The 22,362-nt window shown below is 43.1% G+C and overlaps 1 protein-coding gene and 1 pseudogene across 1 annotated transcript in view; one reads left to right on the top strand and one right to left on the bottom strand.

Annotated features, from left to right (window-relative positions):
- Positions 1-22,362, bottom strand: part of TUBGCP4 (tubulin gamma complex associated protein 4) — a 35,581-nt gene that overhangs the window by 3,702 nt on the left and 9,517 nt on the right. The window contains exons 6-15 of the mRNA XM_029950886.1: positions 20,084-20,163; positions 17,133-17,334; positions 14,058-14,223; positions 13,697-13,821; positions 7,841-7,891; positions 7,319-7,424; positions 5,297-5,404; positions 4,715-4,853; positions 1,343-1,520; positions 663-797 (exon numbers count right to left, since the gene is read on the bottom strand). Of these exons, the coding sequence (XP_029806746.1) occupies positions 663-797; positions 1,343-1,520; positions 4,715-4,853; positions 5,297-5,404; positions 7,319-7,424; positions 7,841-7,891; positions 13,697-13,821; positions 14,058-14,223; positions 17,133-17,334; positions 20,084-20,163 (1,290 nt within the window). The remainder of the gene's footprint in view (positions 1-662; positions 798-1,342; positions 1,521-4,714; positions 4,854-5,296; positions 5,405-7,318; positions 7,425-7,840; positions 7,892-13,696; positions 13,822-14,057; positions 14,224-17,132; positions 17,335-20,083; positions 20,164-22,362) is intronic.
- LOC115303109 lies at positions 9,648-9,748 on the top strand (annotated as a pseudogene).

Below are 22,362 nucleotides of genomic sequence, written 5' to 3'. Positions count from 1 at the left end.
CAGTGCTGGTGGTGTGGCACAACGTAGGGATGAAACTGGCTGACCTCACAGAGGAAGTGTAACCTGTGTAACCACAGAAACTACGAGGGGTCATTTCAGTCTTCCCGCTTTTTATTCGGGAATTCTCATCTCCTTGTGAGCTTTAGAAACTACTGGTGCCTGGGTCTCACTTGAGAGACTCTAAGTGCTCTGGGTCCTAGATTTTTTTTTTTTTAAACTTCCAGGTGATTCCCACGTGTGGCCAAAGTTGAGAATAATCACCCTGAAGGAGATGTACATACGTATATCCATCCACACTGCTCGAGCTGTATGTGACAATGACTCTTAGTTGATTGATCCTGACCCAAAAGATTTCTAAGAACCTAAGGACTGTAAGGTTTTTGTTAGCTTTTCTGCGATGTCACAGAAAGGTTTCTTAAATTCCTCTAAATCCTTCCTTTTGAGGGTCGAGCACATATTCTTTCTTCTATAGCTGCTCACCACATGCTGGGACACAATATTTAAGAAATTCAAAAACATGTAAGTTCCCTTTTAAAATTCCCTTTTAGTTATGCTTAAAAATGGAGATCTGAACAATTGCTTAATGATAGCTGCGTATCCTGGCAACTCAGGATCTGTCACCGTCGGGCTAGGAGTCTGAGGAAATGAACAGCCCTACTTACAGGTTTCAGCAAGATAAAGGACTGAGCCAGCAAGTTGCTGAGGAAGTGGTCATGAGCCAATCGGATACTTTCAAAGTCGCGGGTAGAGTTGATTTGGTGCAGCAGCTGTGAGAACTGAGACTCCAGCACATCTACCTGATGGACAGTTAAAGACAAATACTTTCCGCACCTTACACATGGTAAGCACGCGGGGACATGAAGAGGCCTGACGGTCTGAACTAAAAATTCTTTGCCCCCACTCCTTTCTCCTATTCAAGCCACTTTAAAACTGACCAAAGACCCCCTGATGTTGCTTGGCCTTGAGGAATGTTATCTGCCTACTGCCTCATAACCTCCAAAGTGCTGGCAGATTCCTCCCACCTCCCACCACATCCCCTCCACTGGCTGACTTTAGTTAAGTTCTTCTAGACACTCTAGCAAGCTATAAAAAGGGTCAAATCAACACATGTTAAACCCTGCTTGCTGGTAAGAACCCTAAATTCCCTATTCTTCACCGGTTTATTCCCATTTTCCTCCAAAATGCTGCAATGAACCCCTCCCAACCCCATGCCAGAACCTATGAATTCTCTCAAACCCCAGCATTTCATCCAGCGCAGGATGGCGGTCCCTCTTCAGGAACTGCCGTCAACCTCCCGGGCTTCTGTTCACGCCCCTTCCTTCTCTGCATCCCTGGCTCAGACCTGGAGGTAGTACTGCAGGTTGTCCACCAGGAACGCCATGTGGTTTCTCAGGCGCCACTTGACCGCGTCGGTCTGGTTGGACTTGAGGTGCTTGCGCTGCATCTGGAGGGCCCAGCAGTGCTGCAGCTCAGCCTGCACCCGGCGCACACTCAGCAGGTACTTGAAGACAACGTTGTACCTGCGGCAGACACATCCATCCGGCTGTTCCAGAGGGGCCGCGCGCCCCACGTCCCCTGCGCCGCACACCCGCTCACCCCAGGGCTTCAGACAGGAAATGAGAATGGCTAGAGATGGGGATGAACCAACTGTGCTTTCATTTCCACGGTGGAACACTGTGGAGCTGTCAAATGAATGAGCTTCGGCTGTACAACTCAAGAGCAGTCCGAGCAATGTGATTTTGAATAAAAAAGATAAACCTCAGATTACATAAAGCCTGATACCCTTTTTTAAAATGTTTATTTTTGAGAGAGAGGAAAGGGCAGAGCGAGAGGGACTTTACCTAAGCAGGCTATGCACTGTTAACGTGGAGCCCAATGGTGGGGCTCAAACCTATGAACCGTGAGATAGTGACCTGAGCCAAAATCAAGAGTCAGGTGCTTAACTGACTGAGCCGGCCAGGTGCCGCTCCCTGATCTACTTTTTTATAATGCTTAAAACAACCAAGTAGAAAAAAACATACTTTGGGGGAATATATACAGATGTTACAGAACTAAACAGAAAAAGGATAGAAAATGTGAATGTAGGAGAGCGGTCACCTCGGGTTCAGGGAGCCACGGGAGTGAGACTGGGAAAGACCACAGAGGCGGGAGGACGTTACTGTCAGTGTCCAGTTTTGGTACTGGGACTGGTTTATGGTTATGCGTAAAAAGGAGGGAGGGTCTTACATGGGCCAGTAATAAGACTGTGTTAGGAAACCAGGATTTTGGCTAACCGGACTCAATGTCCCAAGGAAGAGAGAACACGATGGAGGGCTCCCTCCCCGAGCGCGAACTGCTGCCTCACGGCAAGCTCAGGGGCTGGCTGCCTAATGCTGAGCCTCACACAAGACACATGTGAAGAACAGCTGATTCCTAGTGGAACTGGATAAATTTACTTGTTCATAGGCAGGCTTGCAGAAACCAATCTGATTTCGTTTTTAAAATCATCTATTTCTGGGGCGCCTGGGTGGCTCAGTTAAACTTCTGTCTTCAGCTCAGCTCATGATCTCATGGTTCCTGAGTTAGAGCCCCACATCGGGTTCTGTGCTGACAGCTTGGGGCCTGGAGCCTGCTCCAGATTCTGTGTTTCCCTCTTTCTGCCCCTCCACTGCTCATGCTCTGTCTCTCTCTCAAAAATAAACACTTAAAACCATCTATTTCTAATGCAACAACATAGTAAAAATAGTATACCTTGTTTGGATTCTGATTTGAACAAACCCAAACATAAAAGGACATTTGTAAAGAAAAAAAAAAGACATTTGTAGGTAACTGAAAATTTCAGTGTGGACCAGAGAGAAGATAAGGACTTAATGTTAATTTTACTGAGTGTGATAACTCCATTATAGTTACATTCAAAACGTGCCTTTTCTGGGGTGCCTGGGTGGCTCAGTCGGTTAAGCGTCCGGCTTCGGCTCAGGTCAGATCTCACGGTTCGTGGGTTCGAGCCCCGTGTCGGGCTCTGTGCTGACAGCTAGCTCAGAGCCTGGAGCCTGCTTCAGATTCTGTGTCTCCCTCTCTCTCTGACCCTCCCCTGCTCCAGCTGTCTCTCTCTGTCTCTCAAAAATAAATAAAAAGCATAAAAAAAAATTTAAAACGTGCCTTTTCTGAACTGCAAAGTGATGGAGTAAAATGACGTGTCTGGGATTTGCTTTATAAAGCCTCTAGCAAAAAAATAAAAAATAGCATAATGCTAATGGTTAACTTAAGCTGGATAAGGTATATATGAGAGATCATTATAGTACATACTTTTGTATATATTTGGAAATTTTCATAGTAAGTTTTTAAAAATACATCTGAGCTTGATTTCTTCAAGGGTGTTCAGAGCCTGTCATGTGAGGAGGCCAACTGCTGGCCTGCGGGACACTGGGGGCTGTGGAGGTTCTCTGGACAAGGTCCGAGCAGCTTCCCTAGGTGGGCTGCGGGCTCTGAACCTGCCACAGAAACCTCCCTCAACCAGCCTTGTCTTTGCGAGTTCATGCCTGGTCTCTCCCACCGCAAGCTTCTCTGCCCCAGAAAGCAGAGAGGGCTGTGAACGGGAGCAGAGAGATGAAGAGTCCCTTTTGTTCATTTGTTCCCTTTTCTCCACTCGTCTAACCCGAAGACAACAGCCTCCATCCTCCAACCCGTAATAGGAGTTGAGAAATTCCTGAGCTGCTCTGGAGGTGGGTGTTACAGGCCCCCACCAGCCAAGCTTGCTTCTCTCACCTGCCTTCCCCTGGAGTTCTCCTTCCCAGGCTTGGGGACATGAGGTCCCGAAGGAGCTGAACAACAGCACGCGGCAAGCTCTCAGGACAAGGAACAGCTGCTCCAAGTCTCTCAACACCCGGGGCGACTCCTTTATCCCACCCCCAGCCGAGCTGTCCCCACTGCCTCTCCCTGGGGCCAAGGAGGTGGCTCGAGTCTGAAAGTCTTCCCAAGATCAACAAAGTATTACCCAACTTAGGAGGAAATTTGCTAGTCTGATGGAATTAACAGAGGCCAGATTCTCCATGTGGTATCCAAGACGGCGTCTTCGAGGGGTCACAAACTGGAAGCCTGTAAACTGCTTATCTTGTAACTTAGAAAACAATGGCAGGGGCACCCGGGTGGCTCAGTAGCTTAAGCGTCTAACGCTTGATTTCCACTCAGGTCATGATCTCAGGGTTCCTGAATTTGAGCCCCCAAACTGGGCTCCACAATGACAGTGAGGAGCCTGCTTGGGGTTCTCTCTGCCCTTTCTCTGTCCCTCACTCTCCGTCCTCCCCACCTCCCTGTATTGTGTGTGCTGTCTCTCAAAATAAACAAACTTTAAATAAACAAGAAAAAAACTTAAAAAGCAGGGGTGACCTGGTTCAGTCGGTAGATTATGCAGCTCTTGATCTCAGGATTTTAAGCTCAAGCCCCATGTTGGGTATAGAGATTACTTAAAAAATAAAATCTTAAAAACAACCACCACCACCACCACCACACTGATGACTTGAAGGGTTTGACCCTCTTGCACATCCTGCACCCGCTACCCGCTACTGCCTTCTGTCCAGTCCGTGAAGATGTCTGAGTTTGCAACCCCCGATTTGCAGACTGCTTACACCCACCAGCTGGGTGGTTATCTTGCCCCCACCAATTCTATTCCTGATCATTTCTACCCTTGGACATAAGGCAGGTAATATTTACCTATGAGAAATTCAGAAATACTCACTTTTCCAGCACAGCAGGGGTGAAGAGAATGTGCAGTGGCCATTGTACTTTGTAGGAGAGACCCAGGGCTGCCCAGCCAGACGCAGGGGCTTCCCGGGGAGAAGTTTCCCGAGAAGGTCCTTCTCTCGCCTGAGCAGCATCTGTTAAGAAGAAAAAAAGACAGCTTTGCTAACCTAGAACCAGAGCTTCCGCAAGGGGAGTTACATTCATGAAGTGAGTGCTCACTGGAGCCTGCAGTGTCAGAAGCATAAAGGGAACAAAAAGGGCCTTGCAGAAGGCAAAGAAATTCTCTGGGAGATTCTCCAGGAGGTCTTCTAGATTCTTTTTTCAGCTTTAAAATTTGGTTGGCTGAAAATAAGGAGAGCATTCCAGCAGCAGGATGAAAACGAAAAGAAAACCATGGCCTGAACATCCCACTTAGCCTCTCTGGACTTCCCTTTCCTCCTGTATGAAACAGGGCACCAGACAAGGTGACTTCTAAGGTCCAAAATGATACGGTTTCTGTGGAGGTAGACGGAAGCAGAGATGGGAGAACAGACGATAACTAAGTAAGAGCAGAAAGATCCAAGAAAGAGCAGCAAACCTTTATGGTCCTTCCCATGATACTCAATCGTCAAGTGCAGCAGAGGGAGAAGGTTGTCATCATCCAGCAATACCTTATGCGCAGACTGCTGGAAGGCCACGTTCACGTCTGCAAGAGAGCACATGGGCTGAGGAGAACGCCAGGCTATGTGACAGACCTGGATGCCGCCGGCTTTCGACGTCTCCTCCAGCCTGCCTTACACTGACGGCAGGACGCAGTGGAGACAGGTTGCTTTAGACCGACTAGCATGCATTCCTCCTGCTGCTAACAGCACCCAATTTTCCCTGGAGAATCGCCCCTTCCAGTATTATCCATGTAGTTCAGTGGGGTGGACAAGACCTGATCCTAGGCATAAGCAGGTGACCTAGGCATGATCACATGGAACGTAACTCTCCACCTCGTTACACTATTTTGTGTAGGGATGTGAACATGACTCAAGCCAGACCAATGAAGAGGTGATATCCAGACTGAAAGAGATTTTTTTTTTTTTTGGAGAAAAACAAAGTCTTAGCAGGATGTGAGCTTAGCTGGAGGCTGTCTTGCTACCACATGGAGCAGGCCTGAGAAAAAGGCAGAAGTGAAAGATGGAGTAACACCAAGTCCTGAAGGCATCGTGTAAGCCACTGGATCAGACTTTGCCTAAAGCCATCATACTCTGACCTTCTCAGTTATGAGAGTCAATAAATTTTTCTTCCCCTTTGTGGGAGTTTGAATTAGGTTTTCTGATATTTTGATAAAAAAAGTCTGATGTGAGTAGAGTAGACATCTCATTTTATTGAGTTAGAAAACTGGTAATCATGTCGGTTTCCCATTTTCTTTTTTTGATACTGATCCTTGCCCGACTCTCCTCATGTCGTCTGAATGGGAATCGGGAGCATTCCCATTAGTCCAGGGTGAACACTTCACTGAAGTAGGCAGATCTTAACGTCTGCCATCTTTAAAAAAATTTTTTTCTTAATGTTTATTATTTTGAGAAAGAGACAGAAGTGCAAGTGGGGGAAGGGCAGAGAGAGAGGGAGACAAAATTGGAATCAGGCTCTGGGCTCCAAGTTGTTAGCAGAGAGCCCCATACAGGGCTTGAACTTGTGAACTCAGATCATGACCTGAACCGAAATCAGCTGCTAGACCAACTGAGCCATCAGATGCCCCATTAATGTCTGCCATCTTTGATGCAGGGGTATGTATATGACCTGGATTGGGCTTATAAAAACCCTTTCCTGGAGGGGCACCTGGTGGCTCAGTTGGTTAAGCCTCTGACTTCGGCTCAGGTCCTGATCTCATGTTCATGGGTTCGAGCCCCGTGTTGGGCTTTGTGCTGACAGCTCAGAGCCTGGAGCCTGCTTCAGATTCTGTCTCCCTCCCTCCCTGCCCCTCCTTTGCTCTTGCTCAGTCTCTCTCTCTCAAAAATAAATAAACATTAAAACAAACAAAAGGCCCTTTCCTGGAATCTTTTCATTTGCTCCAGAGAGACTGGACTTGGCTCCTCCAGTGGACACCAGGAGGTAGTTCCGAGGAACTGTGGCCATGTTTCCAAATGGGACTGGAAGGCCATCAAAGGGCACGAAAGAGGCACAGACAAATATGGTAAAGAGAATTCTAGCTGTAGTCAAGTCCCTAGTTTCGTGTGTTCTGAGGCCCAGCTGTACTCCTATCCCACTGGGGTTACAGATGTAGCAGCAAATAAACTCTTCTTTTCTACCTGGGTTAGTCCAGTTTAAGTTTCCATCATTCACAACCTAAAGATTTCTAACAAAGTAGCATTAAGTCCTGGTATGTCCCACAAGGTAGGACTATAATCTGATAAAATACCTGATTTGTACCCACTTTTTTAGGAAGGGTCAAGAGGCTACTCCCAATGACCTCCGTGTCCAGCCCATCTGAAGGGCTTCCCATCCTGGTAAACGTGGCTCTGTAACTCGCCAGGCTGCTCTTACGTGGAACAGACCAAACAGGTCAGCAGCAGTCAAGAGATACCCTACAACTTCAATAAAGTGGTCATTCTCAGGCCCACAGGGCAATTACCATGTTCAGTTACTGCAGTGGGTGGTGTTTTTAACATGTGTTGAGCCGTGTCAATGAAGGCCTGAAACAGTTCTCCGCGTCCCAGAAGGTAAAAGTCTTTAATGATCTGTGGAAAGAATTTCAATTTACAATTCAGTAATGCAGCACGGCCAGGAGCTCCTTACTAGCCTAATTACACAGAAGTTTCCAATCTCATCAGTGTGAACCCAACATAACAAGGAGACAGGCTTTTGGCATTTCAAAGGGGCATGTTCAGCAACTGCTCAAGGCAGGACAATGGGTGTGTGTCTTTGGTATCATTTATTCAATGACAACACAATATTGCACCAGAAGACGGTAAACACCCAACTCTGTACTCTAGACATTCGTAATATTAGGGAGAGTTTGCATTCTTGGATGAGGATATGTGAGGCCACTCAGGAAGTCAGGGTACAGGTCACTGGGGCTCTCAAGACAGCCTAGAGGAGTCACTCACTGCCTACCAGCATCATTTCAAGAGTTAAAAGACAGCTAAGCTGTTACCTTCAGCTGACCCAGTAAATCTGACTCTTCTACCATCAGCTTCCAGAGATGCTGTGAAAAAAAACACAATAGGGATAAAATTTCACCCCAATGAAAATGCTGGACCCTTTTTCCCCAGTGCAAGTCACCAAGAATGGAATCCATGAACACAAACGGAGTTGGTCAATGGGTTTATTCAGTTTGGCCGAATGACCCCTCCCTAGGAGCTGGAGGTCCTCGGAAGAGAGAGCCCCGTTGAGCAAAACCTCAGGGTTTATGTAGGCCAGAGTAACCAATCACAATCTTACAGCATTTGGTGGTAGCTAATTATAGTGTAAGATACCTCGGGGCAGTAACTGGATGACTTTCACCTGTCAACTTTGCCCTCTCCAAGTGGGGTTAACAGAATCCCAAGAAACAGGTTTATCGAGTTACATTAAGGTTACCAAAAGGAAAGTGGGCGAGTGGAAACAACAGTTGGTATTTTAGGATCTAACAAAAACTTCTATAAGGAATGATTTTGTACAGGGGTGCCTAGGTGACTTGGTTAAGTGTTTGACTCTTGATTTCGGCTCAGGTCATGGTCTCAGGTTTGTGGGTTCGAGCCTTGACTTGAGATTCTCTCTCTCCTTCTCTGTCTGGAGCTGCCAGAAGAACAAAGATCAACCGCCTGCAGGCAGGGCAGTGTTGGCCCCTCAGGCGCTGTGCTAAAACTTCAGTTTGGTTCCTCCTTTACCCTAGCCTTTATCACTTGACCCTGTTTCTTAGCAACCAACCTAGGTCAGCTGCCTTGCTTCCTGCCTTTTACCCTTTTAAGATGTGTGTGTTCTCTCAATAAACGAGGCTTGATCAGAGACTTTGTCTTGCCTCCATTCTCTGTGCTCCCTGCCCTACCCCATTCTCACCCCCTCCCTCAGGACTTGCGTTGACCGACCTGCCGGACGGGTCACTTCTCTGCTGCTCCTCCACTCATGCACACACAGTCTCTCTCAAAATAAACATTTAAAAAAAGAAATAAACTTTTGATACATGCAACATGGATTAATCTCAAAATAATCATGAGAAAAGCATCCTGAGCCACCTCTTCCCCCAGGAGAGTATGTATTGTTTGACTCCATTTTTATAAATTCTAGAAAATGCAACTAATCTATAGTGACAGAAAGTAGTTCAGTGGCTGCTGCTTGGGGGGCAAGGAGGGTAAAAACTATTGAAAATAAAGGATGGAAGAAGATATGAGGTACATAATGAAAGCTGGGTAAGATCTTAACTGCTCGGAGCCTGGAGCCTGCTTTGGATTCTGTGTCTCCCTCTCTCTCTGCCCCTCCCCCACTCATACTCTCTCTTGCCCTCAAAAAGAAATAAAACATTAAAAAAAATTATACACACACACACACACACACACACACACATTTAAGGGGGGCCTGCGAGGCTCAGTCAATTAAGTTCCTAACTCTTGATTTCAGCTCAGGTCTTGACACTTCAGGGTTATGAGTTTGTCTCCATGCTGGGCGTGGCACCTTCTTAAAAACAAAGTCTATATTTATATATATTTTAAAAAATACATAATATATGCATCATAAGTGATGAATAGAAGATTACATATATAAAAGGAAAAATAAATATATATTCATTAGAAATAGGTACATGACTAACACAATGCCTGGAAATGAGGCATTAGAACATTCATAGACTCACAGACTACACACTCACTGAGCACATGCAGAATTAAAAACTAAAAACAAAAACGGGCCCTACATTAATCCATAAAGGAAGCCTTATTCAACTCCAAAGGACCAAACTAGAGACAACTATACTGCAATAAAAATCAAAGCTTCAGCAGCACATATACTAAAATTGGAATGATAGGGAAGATTAGCACGGCCCCTGTGCAAGGATGACACGCAAATTCACAAAGCACTCCATATTTTTCTCAAAATAAATTTGAAAAAATTATTTAGAACAGGATGAAAATTATAAACTCCATACAAAAAAACGTGTGAGACTCAAAGCAACATGGAAAGCTTTATACAGACTTCCCAGGATATAAAGGTTACAAATAGAAAAATCAAGTTTTCAATCCTTGAAATTGGTAGTAATAGAAACTCAAAAAGAAGAAAAAAAAAAGAAAGGCAGATATCAGTGAGATAGAGGAAAAAGTAATAAAAGTAATAAATAAAGTAATAAAAACAGAGGCTGATTCTTCGAAAAAGTTAGCAGGATTTAACAGTAAATGATTAAATGAAAATAAGAGTGAAACACATAGTTACAGACAGATTTTCCAAAAACTTAAATTGAGATGAAATGGGTCATCCTAGAAAAGTAGCAAATACCAAAATTGGTATGAGAAATAATGGTCTTGAACAGATTAACATAGATTTAAATACATTCAATTGGCAAAGATTTCCCCTTCTTAAACAACTAGGTTAGATAATTTTTCAGGTAAGTTCAATCAAACTTTCAGTAACAACTCCTGTCTTATATGAATTGTTCTAGAAAACAGTAATAGATACCTTGCTCATTTCATGAGGTTGCTACAGTCTTTATTCCACAACCGCGTGAGAAGCAGGAATAGTCTAATTTCACTAGTAAACTGTAGATGCGAAAATTCCAAGTACTGTATTGGCTAGCTGAATTCAACAGTGTATTAAAAAAAATAAAATGGGGCGCCTGGGTGGCTCAGTCGGTTAAGCCTCCGGCTTCGGCTCAGGTCAGATCTCACGTTCGTGGGTTCGAGTCCTGCATCAGGCTCTGTGCTGACAGCTAGCTCAGAGCCTGGAGCCTGCTTCCGGTTCTGTGTCTCCTTCTCTCTCTGCCCCTCCCCCTCTCATGAAACATTTAAAAATAAAGTAAAATAAAATAAAATGTTCAAGTGTACTTTATCTCAGGAAGATTCAACATCTGAAAATCTAAACTGGAATTTACTATATGAGTAGACTAAAGGAGAAAAAGAACTCTGAGCAAGAAACTGTACCATAATGACCTAGAAAATGCAGTTGATAAAATTCATCATCTATTTATAATAAAAACTCATAGCAAACTAGGAAGAAGAAAAGTTTTTAACTTGATAAACTTAGGTGCCAAAGGCTTCAGCAAACACTAGACTAAGAGAGAAACTGTAGGTGCATGACCTTTAAGAGCCAACATATCGAAAATGCTCATCATCACCTCTACTAGCATTGCCTGCACAGTTTTTATCAACTGTCACTCAAGCCATTTAATGTAGTACGAGAAATCCAAGAGTGTAAGAAAAAAAAAAAGCAAAAGTCTAAAATGGGAAGTAAATCTTATTTGCAAATGAGACGATCATTACTTAGAAAAATCAACAAACTACGAAAACTAAAAAAAAAAAAATGACTAAGTGGTCAGGCAGAGGATCAATGCACAAAAATTAATACTGCTACTTCTCTACATATAAAGAGTAGTTAACTAAAAAATTAACAAACTATTACATATTTAGGAATTAATTTTAAAAATCTTTTCACTGAAGTAGTAAAACAACATACAGAAAAGTACACAAATCAGAGGTTTACAGCTTGGAGAATTTTCACCAACTGAACACACCTGTGTAAGAGACACCTGAAAGCCCTATTCTTGCCCTTCCCATTGACCAAGGTCAAATACAATCCTGACATCTAACAACAGATTAGTTCTGCACTTGAACATTTATATCAAACTTTATATTAACTGTTTCTGAACTTTATATAAATAAATTCATATAGTATGTATACTTTCTTAAAAAATAAGAAAGGAGAGAAAGAAAACAAAATGGGGGCGAGTGCGATATACATTCGTAGGACATGCCCCCCTTTTCCTTCTAAAAAAGGAAACTACTTTCATTACTATAAATTGTTATTAAGATAATACCTCTCAAAAAAGGCTATTAGCTACAATTCTAAAAGACTTCCAAGAGTCTGAACTTCAATTCTTCCTCTATCATTTTTTACAAACTGGAAATGCAATTTCTAGCAATATCTGCATTTCAGAATTTCATAAGAAAAAAACATTTTTGAAATCTTGTATCATTCATTAAGATTTTACTTTCCTTCATGAATTAATTCCAGAGTTATCACAACAAGAGAATGAAAGTAGATTTAATAAAATAAAACGTCCCTTAGATTAGAGCTGTCTTGGCTACAGATGGAGGAGCAGTCATCTCCATATTGTGAAGGGACAAAAGCATGTAGATCTTTAGTTGCCCATAAAGAATCAAATGAAGTGATTGATACCTTAAGATCTAATATTCTATCCATATCACAGCTCTGTCTCCCATGCCTAGAATTTTTGAGACAGAGACTCAAAGTTTCTGATGTGAGGGTATCTGATGCTAAACTTCTTAGCAGTTCTAGATACCCGAACGCACTAGGTACACTTCAAAATCACCTGCAGTGGTTTGTTGGTAGGTTGTCTGGTTGGATGGCATAAATGCAAGCACCTCCTCCCCCCCACTTGACGTAGGTCTACAAGTCAGCATCTCTGGAGGTGAAGATTTGATACAAATGCATGTTTTAAGATTTTCTGAGGCAATTCTATGCACAGCCAAACTTGAAAACCACTAACATAGCAAACAAAACATTTGCCTAACTAAAGATCTCATTTCCAATTATCATACACCTGAGAGCCAAATTTTATTTTAAGCCACAGAACAGATGCCCATTTGAAAAATCACCGGTCACAATTTAAGTTGGTGGATGAAGCACAATTCACTTAAGAACAATAAAGTAGGAGGCGCCTGGGTGGCTCAGTCGGTTAAAGTGGTCAACTTCAGTTCAGGTCAGGATCTCGTGGTCTGTGAGTTTGAGCCCTGCGTTGGGCTCTGTGCTGACAGCTCAGAGCCTGGAGCCTGCTTGTGTCTCCCTTTCTCCCTGCCTCTCCCACACTCTGGCTCTCAAAAATAAACAAACATAAAAAAATAATTAAAAAAAATTTTTTTAATGTTTTATTTATTTTTAATACAGAGAGAGACAGAGCATGAGAGGAGGAGGGGCAGAGAGAGAAGGAGACACAGAACCGGAAGCAGGCTCCAGGCTCTGAGCTAGCTGTCAGCACAGAGCCTTGACGCGGGGCTCGAACCCACGAACCTGAGATCTGACCTGAGCTGAAGTCGGAGGCTTAACCGACTGAGCCACCCAGGCGCCCCCAAAAAAAATAATTTAAAAAAAACCACTGAAGTAGGAGTCACAAGACCTGTTTCTGACGTCATCTTTGTTACTTACTGTGCAACACTGGACAAGTTAGCTTTCTATTTCATTCACTTATAAAAATGGAATAATACTTGTTCTGCATTCCTCACAAGATTATTATATTCAAAAATGAAAGAGTTAGCAGTAAAGCCATCTAAAATATAAGTGAGATGCCAAATTTACCGAGAATCAGTTGATTCCTTAAAATTACTGCCAACTATATTGACAGATTCCAAATGCTAACTGTCTGAATTTGAAAGTGAGCCCTCTTTTTATTCAAGTAAGTAATTAACTAGTGAACTCCTGTCAGGTGTGAAAAAATGTAAGAAGTTCTGCCTCTATCATTAAAAACTTCTTGAGGCGCCTGGGTGGCTCGGTTGGTTAAGGATCTGACTTTGGCTCAAGTCATGACCTCATAGTTTGTGAGTCTGAGTCCCACGTCGGGCTGTGTTGACAGCTCAGCCTGCATTGGATTCTGTGTCTCCCTCTCTCTCTGCCCCTCCTCTGCTTGCTGTCTCTCTCTCTCTCTCTCAAAAATAAACAAATATTAATAAAACAACAAAAACTTCTTGCCCTTCAACTCTTTCAAACAATTCCCTCCAAGTTCTAACCACATCAAGAAGCAATGAAAGTCAAGTACTCAGTTTTTGGACAACTACTGTTTTCTCGCTAAGCAAATATACTGTGAAACACAAACCTCAGCCACAGCACTACGAATTCGATCCACCAACTGCTCGAAGTCCACCAGGCTGAAGAGTGGCTGCTGCTTCAGGCGATGCAGTTCCGCAGCAAAAGTGTCCTCCTGGTTCTTCAAAATGGATCCTGCAAAATAGGAAGGGACCTTCCAAGGAAGGCAGAGAGCGGCAGGCCAGGCAAGGATTTCCAATCCCAGTCGTGTGGCTTCTTCACCGGCTTCTCATGTAAGCCTGTCATGGTTTTGCTGCGAACTCGGGACGTAAGCGTCACCAGCCACTCGCTGTGACCGGGCACTCCTTGGGGCCATGCGGTATGAGAAAGGGTCTTGGAAGACAGGATGTACTGGGCAGGCAGAGTCTTACCTTTCCTAGTCAGGTTTACATTTTGATTCTCAAACATCTGGACAGATTCTCCAACAAACAGGATTTTTTCAGCAACCCTCACTGGGATGTAGGATGGCAAAATCTCCACTCGTAGGGAAAACTGTTTCAGAGATGGTGCCAGCATGTTCTCTTCCTCTATCAGGCGCTGCTCCAGGGGAGAGTCCACAGCAGACATGATGTATGAAGAAGAGGAAAGCACGAAGACATCACTAACTCTCCCAAACCGTGATTTGTATTTTCTAGAAGCAAGGACTTTAAATCTGAAGTCTGAATGCCTAAATCTGAATGCCCAAATTACCAGTAGAAAGATGAACACATCTCCATTATCAGATAGAAGGAGAGCACGGTGGAAATCACAGAGGTCGTTTTTAACACAAGGATTTTAGTCCTCACTCTGCCTTTACTATGTAAAACCCTGTGCAGTAAGTAGGTCAGGAATTGTTTCCTTACCTGTAGCATGGAATTTTTATTTCTTCCAGGTCTACAGGTCTGTGACTTTATTGTTTTATGCATATGCTTGCTCTACCCAACTCTTTTATTAAAATTTTTTAATATTTATTTTTGACAGAGTGGGGCAGGAGGAGGGGCAGAGAGATAGGAAGACACAGAAACCAAAGCAGGCTACAGACTCTGAGTTGTCAGCACAAAGCCCAACATGGGGCTTGAACCCACGAACCATGAGATCATGACCTGAGCCAAAGTCAGACATTTAACAGACTGAGCCACCCAGGCGCCCTGTTTTCCTTTTATTATTTATTTTTTAATGTTTATTCTTGACGGGGAGGGGAGGGATAGAGAGAGAGGAAGTCAAAGAATATAAAGCAGGCTCCAGGCTCTGAGCTGTCAGCACAGAGTCCAATATGGGGCTCAATCCCACAAACCGTGAGATCGTAACCTGAGCCAAAGTCATACATTCAAAGGACTGAGCCACCAAGGTGCCCCTCAGCTCTTTACTAATAAGTAACCCCAGTGATTTAGCCAAGTGGTTCTCCAAGTGTAGCTCTTGTTAAGCAGCATCAGCCTTACTTAGAAACGTGTTAGAAATGCAAATTTTTAAGCCCCTCCCTAGATCTAGGACAGCCTGCAAGATGAGGCCTAGACATCCATCAGGGTTTTAATAAGTTCTCTAGCTGACTCTGATACACAAAGACTTGCATTGGATTTGACCCTTATCCTCCAGCTCCCAGAAGGAACTCTGGGCTCCGAAATCCTGACTTTGAACCCTGCTGTTCACCCTGTTTTGTGCTCCAGTGCTGGCGTTCCTGGGGTATTGCCCAGACCCTCTTTTCCTCTCGTTCTCCTCACTTTTCTTAAACAATCACATCTTCCTCTGTCACCAAAGTGACTATAACAGGTGTTTTTAATCTTTTTACATCCTAGGACTCTGCATTATAAAAGCTATGGACCTTCCAGACAATTAGAGAAACATACATTTCACAGAACCTCCTGAAGCCACCGTGGTCTCAGGTTAAAAACTTCTATCTGCTGATGACTCCTTAATCTTTATCTTCAAGCTAGACTGTGCTCACGAGCTCCAGGCTCAAACCACTGGACGTCTCCTTCAAGTACCTCAAACTCAACATATCCAATATTAGATCCATCTTCTTTCCCCCAGTATCTGCCATTCACATTCCTTGTCATCTCTGCCTGCCTAGCAACTGAAGGCAGAAACTTAGGTATCATTCTTGATTCTTTCTTCTGGACTCCTCTCCAATCACTAAAGCCTACCCATTCCATCTGCTAAATCTTTCTCAAGCTTCTCTATTCTTTTTCACATTTATTGTTACTACCCTTGGTTTAAGCCGCTATTATTTTTCACCTAAGGGTCCCAACATTCTTCTGACTTGCCTGCTGCTAGTCTTGACTTTTTTTTTTAATGTTTATTTATTTATACTGAGAGACAGAGAGAGACAGAGAGAGAGATAACGTGCATGAGCAGGGGAGGGGCAGAGAGAGAGAGGGAGAGAGAGAATCCCAAGCAGACTCTGCACTGTCAGCCAGACCCTGATGCAGGGCTTGATTTCATGAACCATGAGATCGCGATCTAAGCTGAGATGCCGAGAGTCAACCACTAAATTGTCTGAGCCACCCACGTGACCCTTGATTTTTAAAAAAAGTTTCCCCACACAGTGTCCAGAGTCGTCTATTGTAAAGTCTGACTGTATTAACCTCTTGCCTAAAATTCTTCACTGGCTCCCAGCTCTTTTGAGGTTCAAGTCCAAATCCCTTCCCATTGATGACTGGGGCTTCCATGATCTTACCTCAATGGTTTTATCGATGACCACTTCCCCCTCCCCTCCACTGTCTCTGGTACTTTGTAGTTCAGCTTTTACGTGACCATTTCAATTGACTTACTACTGGTTCCTCAAATAAGCCAGGTCTTTCATGGTCTCTGTACTCTGTACACATCCTTCCCTCCGCCTGGAACATTTCTTAACCTCTCCTCCCAAACTCTTTGCAATTTAGACGTGCTTTTCCACTGAAAAGCCTTCTCTAGCTACTCTAAGTTCTGAGAATGCCCACACTTGCTCTTCAGACACTGTAATGTCACTGTTTTTCTGTGGCTTCCACTAAACAATAAGCTCCTTAAGCACAGGGTCTGCTTCCTTTTTGTCATCTACTCAGTGAAACACCCAATAACTCTCCTAGAACAGTGCCTGGCTTATAACAGGCATTCAACACAATGTTGTAGCAAGATGAATGAATAGACTGATGGAAGAATAAAGACAATATTGGACTTCTGGGACTCCAAAAGAAATGCCAAGCTGCATTTAAAAGCTATAGGGTAACTACGTGACTACCTAAAAGACGCACTAACTTCATAAATGCATATACTGGGGCAAGGGGAAACAAAGGAACCTCACAAACACTTTTCCTATTTTGTAGTCTCACATTAAGTTAGGTATTAAGAATGCAGCTAAGATAAAACCAAGTTCAAGTGTTTAGATCTAAAGAATCTGAAATGTACTTCTCTCTGAGCTGGGGACCAGGTCAGAAGTCACCAGAAGGTCATCTACTGTCAGCTTCTTGGCCTCCTGGCAGGAGCGTTCTCACCAAGTCCTGGAGTTCCCTCAGCTGTTTCCCGGTCAGGCCCCCGATGCCCAGGTCCTCCTCGTCCTCCTCTGGCGGGGCACTCACGTTGCCGGAAGAAGGACCCTGTTTGATAAAGAACTCTTCGTGCTGGTCCAAGAGGAGTCCATGGAGCATCCAGGCTGAGAGCTGCTTATACATGACCCCATGACACACGGCCAGGACCCTGAGTGGAGAGAAAAGCAGGAGCCTTGGAAGTCCACTTCGCAGATGCTGAAGCCCGCGTCCGCAGAGACCGCGCTCTGAACTGCGACAGGACAGAGATCTGATGACTCACAAGAAAAATGACCAATTAGGCTAAAAATAATTGTGCTGTTTTAATTTTAATTTAAATGTTTGTAGATGAACCAAGCGATTAAATTTCCACACTTGTGGACTACATGCTAAAGTCTGAATGTTTAAAAAATGTTCTGCTGGGTTTTTAGAAGAGGCACTTTTTCTTTTCTCCTCTTGTATACAGGAGTTTCAAAACTGAAAATTTTTGTTAAAATTAAATGTGCTCTTAAGAGTCTTTCTGGCTAACACAGTATTTGTTGTATTTTTGTCGGAGTCCCAAAGGGAGAGTAGATGCACTACGTGAGAGGCAGGTACACCTGAAGAAGTATAATCCTCCAAAACGCAGAACGGTTGTTGAAGGGCATATTCTCATGGTGTCAAAGGATCACTCCTCAGATAAGATCTTAGTTACAAAGAGGAAAGAAAATGTGCCTCTATTTTTTTTTAATGTTATTTATTTTTGAGAGAGAGCGAGCGAGCGAGCAAGCTTGTGAACAGGGGAGAGACAGAGAAAGAGGGAGACAGAGAATCCAAAGCAGGCTCTGAGCACTCAGCAGAGGGCCTGACACCAGGCTTGCACTCATGAGCTTAACCAAATGAGCCACGCAGACGCTCTGAAATTGTGCCCCTAAAACGGACTGGTCAGGACTCTTAAAATGTCAATGTCATCAGAGATTAAAAAGGCAACAAAGGGCATTGTTCCAAATTAAAATTTCTTTTTTTTAATGTTTTTTTAAATTTATTTTTGAGAGACAGAGAGAGCGTGAGCAGGGGAGGGTCAGGGGAAGAGGGAGACACAGAATCTGAAACAGGCTCCAGGCTCTGAGCTAGCTGTCAGCACAGAGCCTGACGCGGGGCTCGAACCCACAAATCGGTGAGATCATGACCTGGGCTGAAGTCGGATGCTTAACCGACTGAGCCACCCAGGTGCCCCCATTGTTCTAAATTAAAGGGGACTAAAAAGAGGTGACTGCTAAAAACCACATGAGAAGGCAGGCTGGGAGTACAAAAAAGAACAATGGGAAAAGACTTTTGGGGGACAGATGGAGACATTTGGATTTACTGTTGGATAATATATTTTGAATTAACGTTAACTTTTTTTGGGTATGATATGATACTGAGGTTTATAAGAGAATTGAAGTTATATAAGCCTTTTTTCTAAAGAGATACAAGTTGAAGTATTTACAAGTTAAGCATTTTATCTGTGATTGCTTTCAAATGATTTAGCAAAAAATGTGGTGTACATGTGTGTATGTTTATATATATTTACATATATATGTATTTCACAGTTCACATAGAGAGGATAAAGAAAAACAAATCAAATGTGGCCAAATGTTAACAACTGGTGAAACTGAAGGATATATGTTGTTTACTATACTGTTCTTTCAAATTTTTGTAGATTAGGAGATTTTCAAAATAACTTGGGGAGAAAAGAAACCATAAGACCTTGAGTCTGCTATTTATAATAAGCTAACTGAATGGAATCTATTGTTAAAAAAAATCAAATAGGGGTGAAGGGGTGCCTGGGTGGCTCAGTGGGTTAAGCTTCTAACTTTGGCTCAGGTCATGATCTTGCAGTTTCTGGGTTCCAGCCCCGCACTTGACTCTGGGTTGAAAGCTCAGAGCCTGGGACCTGCTTCAGATTCTGTGTCTCCCTCTCTCTCTGCCCCTCCCCTGCTCATACTTGTCTCCCTCCCACTCTCAACTATAAATAAACATTAATAAAATAGTTAAAAAATCAAATCAGAGCCCATTTATCTTACACACATTTGAATATTTAGTCTATAAAATTTGGTCCTGCAAGTATATAACAAATATTCACTTAATCACAGGATCTATGTAAGATTTTATATTCCATGCACAAAACTATGTATATTTATAGATAAACTGGAGAGAATATACAGCAAAAGTTAAATTGGGTATCTCAAAGATTAGAAAATCTATTTGTTCTCTTTGCATGTTTGTATTTTCTACGATCAAAATGCAATTATTTTATTAGGGGGAAAAAAAGCCCAATAAAAGAGAACTAAGTCCCTGAAGCATGTTCTGGGAAGTTTCCTTTTATAGATTTTAACAATATTTATATTTACAGTATTTTTCATTTTAGTTTTACCTTTATAGACTACCAAGGGAATATACCTTTATTTAGCTTGCTGCTGCTGCTGTGGTAATTCCCTAATGTCCTGATGTAACAGACATTTCAGTGAATGTTCCTGCATATGGTTATTTTCTTCTTTTGAAGAGGTGTTAGGATAAAATTCCTACGAATGGCATTATGGGATTATAAAATATAAACATTTTTAAGGATCTTGATGTGAAATGCCAACTACTCAAAACACACCTATAGATATAGCTAATTATTTGACACATGTAATGCAAATTCTCCAAGGACAATGATCTCCCCAAATTAAAGAGCACTGCTTCAAGATCATCTAGGTGATTAGATCCTAGCTTTAATCCTTGACACTTCCTAAACACTCTTTTTGCAGCTTCTGAGCCATCTTACATGGGTCTTTTCTATCCTAGTCTTAACTTTTCCCAGAGGGAAACCTGAGATGACCTGAAAATCAAACAAGTGCAAGATCAAGTCACTTGATCACCCACCCCTGCCCCCAATTCCCAATTAAGCCATGACTTACTTTTCTAGTGCACTTCGAACCGGGGGTAAACCTCCGCAGCTGTGTTTGTATACCGTTTCCAGGATTTGACAACCATGAATCTGTGCAAAATACAGCCTTGTCAAACTGAATTCCATTTTAACAGTTCATGTAGGACAAACTCACATTCTATATTCAAACCAGAGATTATAATCCAGCAGATAATGAGGCTAAAGATCTACATAAAATTCTGACTCTAATTCCAATGTCTGCAGGGGCGGTTTTCCCAGCACAACAAAGCAGTTCTTTATCACCACCTGGGTGTCCTAGAGTTCAACTCCATTCTGACACGACCAGAACAGCATCGGATTCCACAGGTTAAGGTCAGTTCCACAAGCCCTTCCCTCCACTTCTGAAACTAGTCTCAAGCCCAGGCTGATAAATCAGAGGTCCCCACAACCTTTTCCTTGGATTCCATTAGTTTGCTAGAGCGGCTCACAGAACTAAGAAAATCTGTTTAATCACTACATTACCTGTTCATTCAAAAGCATACTAAAGATATGAATCAACAGCCAGGTGAAGAGATGCGTACTGTGAGGTTCCAAAGGAGCTTCAGTCCCTGTAGAGTGTGGGCCCGCAGTGTAGCCTGAAGTGTTCTGGTTCACCGACCTACAAGTTCTCTGAAAGCAGGCCTTTTGGGTTTTTATGGAGGCCTCATTTTATGGCCGCAATTGATTACATCACTGACTGCTGGTGAGCAAACTCAATCTCCAGCCGCCTTCTCCTCAGAGGTCACGGGTATTCCTCCAATCAAATGCTTGGTTCCCCTGACAGCCAGCCAATCCTTAGGCGCTTTCCAAAAGTAATTGTATTACCATAGACTCAGGTGTGGCTAATTATGAATACCAAGACACCTTTTTCGTTTATTACTTATGAAATTCCAAAGGTTTTAGAAGCTATTTGCCAGAAAGGGGATGAAGATGAAATATATATAATTTTTTTTTTGAGACAGAGCATGAGCAGGGGAGGGGCAAAGGGAGAGGGAGAGTCTCAAAACTGTGAGATGATGACCTAAATGGAAATCACGAGTCTGACACTTCATCACTGAGCCACCCAGGCGCCCCTGTATGTTTCTTGTTACAGATCACAGTATCACAACAGTTATTCTCTAAAACATGGACCCTCCACTCGACTTACTCTTCCACACCCCATCCACATGCCCCCAACAGCAGCAGCACCTGGGAGTTTGTAAGAAATGAGAATTCGTGGGACCAACTCCAATCCAGGCTTACTGAATCAGAACCCTTGTGACAGGGCCCAGTCACGTGGTTTTAACCTTCTAATCCAAGTGATTCTAATGTAAAATCATTAGCGAAACCAGCATCATTCAGAGTTAAAATTCCAAGCTAAGAAGCAAACTCTTTATTTTAGATTAAGGCCTAATCCACACAATTTATAAGGTATACAGTTTTCCAAAAAATCTGCTTCTTCTTTCTATCTCCTTCTGGCTCTCTCTATTTATTTATTTTTTAACGTTTATTTATTTTTGAGAGACAGAGCATGAGCAGGGGAGGGACAGAGAGAGACAGGGAGACACAGAATCTGAAGCAGGCTCCAGGCTCCAAGCTGTAGGTCAGCACAGAGGTTGATGTGGGGCTGGAACTCATAAACGGTGAGATCATGAACTGAGCCAAAGTCAGACTCTTAACTGACTGAGCCACCCAGGCGCCTCTCTCTCTTTTTAAAACTCCATTTCTGAGGTATAATTTATATACCATAAAATTCACCCAGAATTAAATGTACTGTTCAACTTTTAGTAAATTTACAGTGTTGTACAACCATCATCATAAACTAAAAAAAACCCCTTGTATCTGTTTGCTACCATCCCTGTTCTCACCCCAGCCCGTGTTCTTGACCATCTTATGTTTTAACTCTCTAGAGCCAGAGCACACTGGCTTCTCTACCACCAACTTGGCCAAGAAGGAAGATTTGCCCATCTGCAACCCCCCTACTCAGTTTCTACTCTCCTTCCTGTGGCCAATGGAAACTGAAAGTCAACTGAGATGTGTGGCCAAGCATGGAACCCTTACACTACCTCCACTTACCTAGAAGGTCCCATCTTTTTTCATCCAATTATGGACTAGCAGATTCCTCTTCTAATGTGAAATTTCAAAGAAATTTTGAAGGGACAGTTTAGTAGAGTGGTTAAGAGATCCCAGCTCTACTACTTCCTACCATCTGTGTGACCCAAGGCACATTCCCTAACTTACCTGACCCCTTAGAGAACTGAATGTGCTAAAATACGTGAAACACTTAGCACA

The sequence above is a fragment of the Suricata suricatta genome, chromosome 9 (genome assembly GCF_006229205.1).
Source record: "Suricata suricatta isolate VVHF042 chromosome 9, meerkat_22Aug2017_6uvM2_HiC, whole genome shotgun sequence".
In the NCBI taxonomy this organism is placed as follows: Eukaryota; Metazoa; Chordata; class Mammalia; order Carnivora; family Herpestidae; genus Suricata; species Suricata suricatta.
Note: the sequence above shows the minus strand (reverse complement) of the source record. Positions and strands in the feature narration are given on the sequence as shown.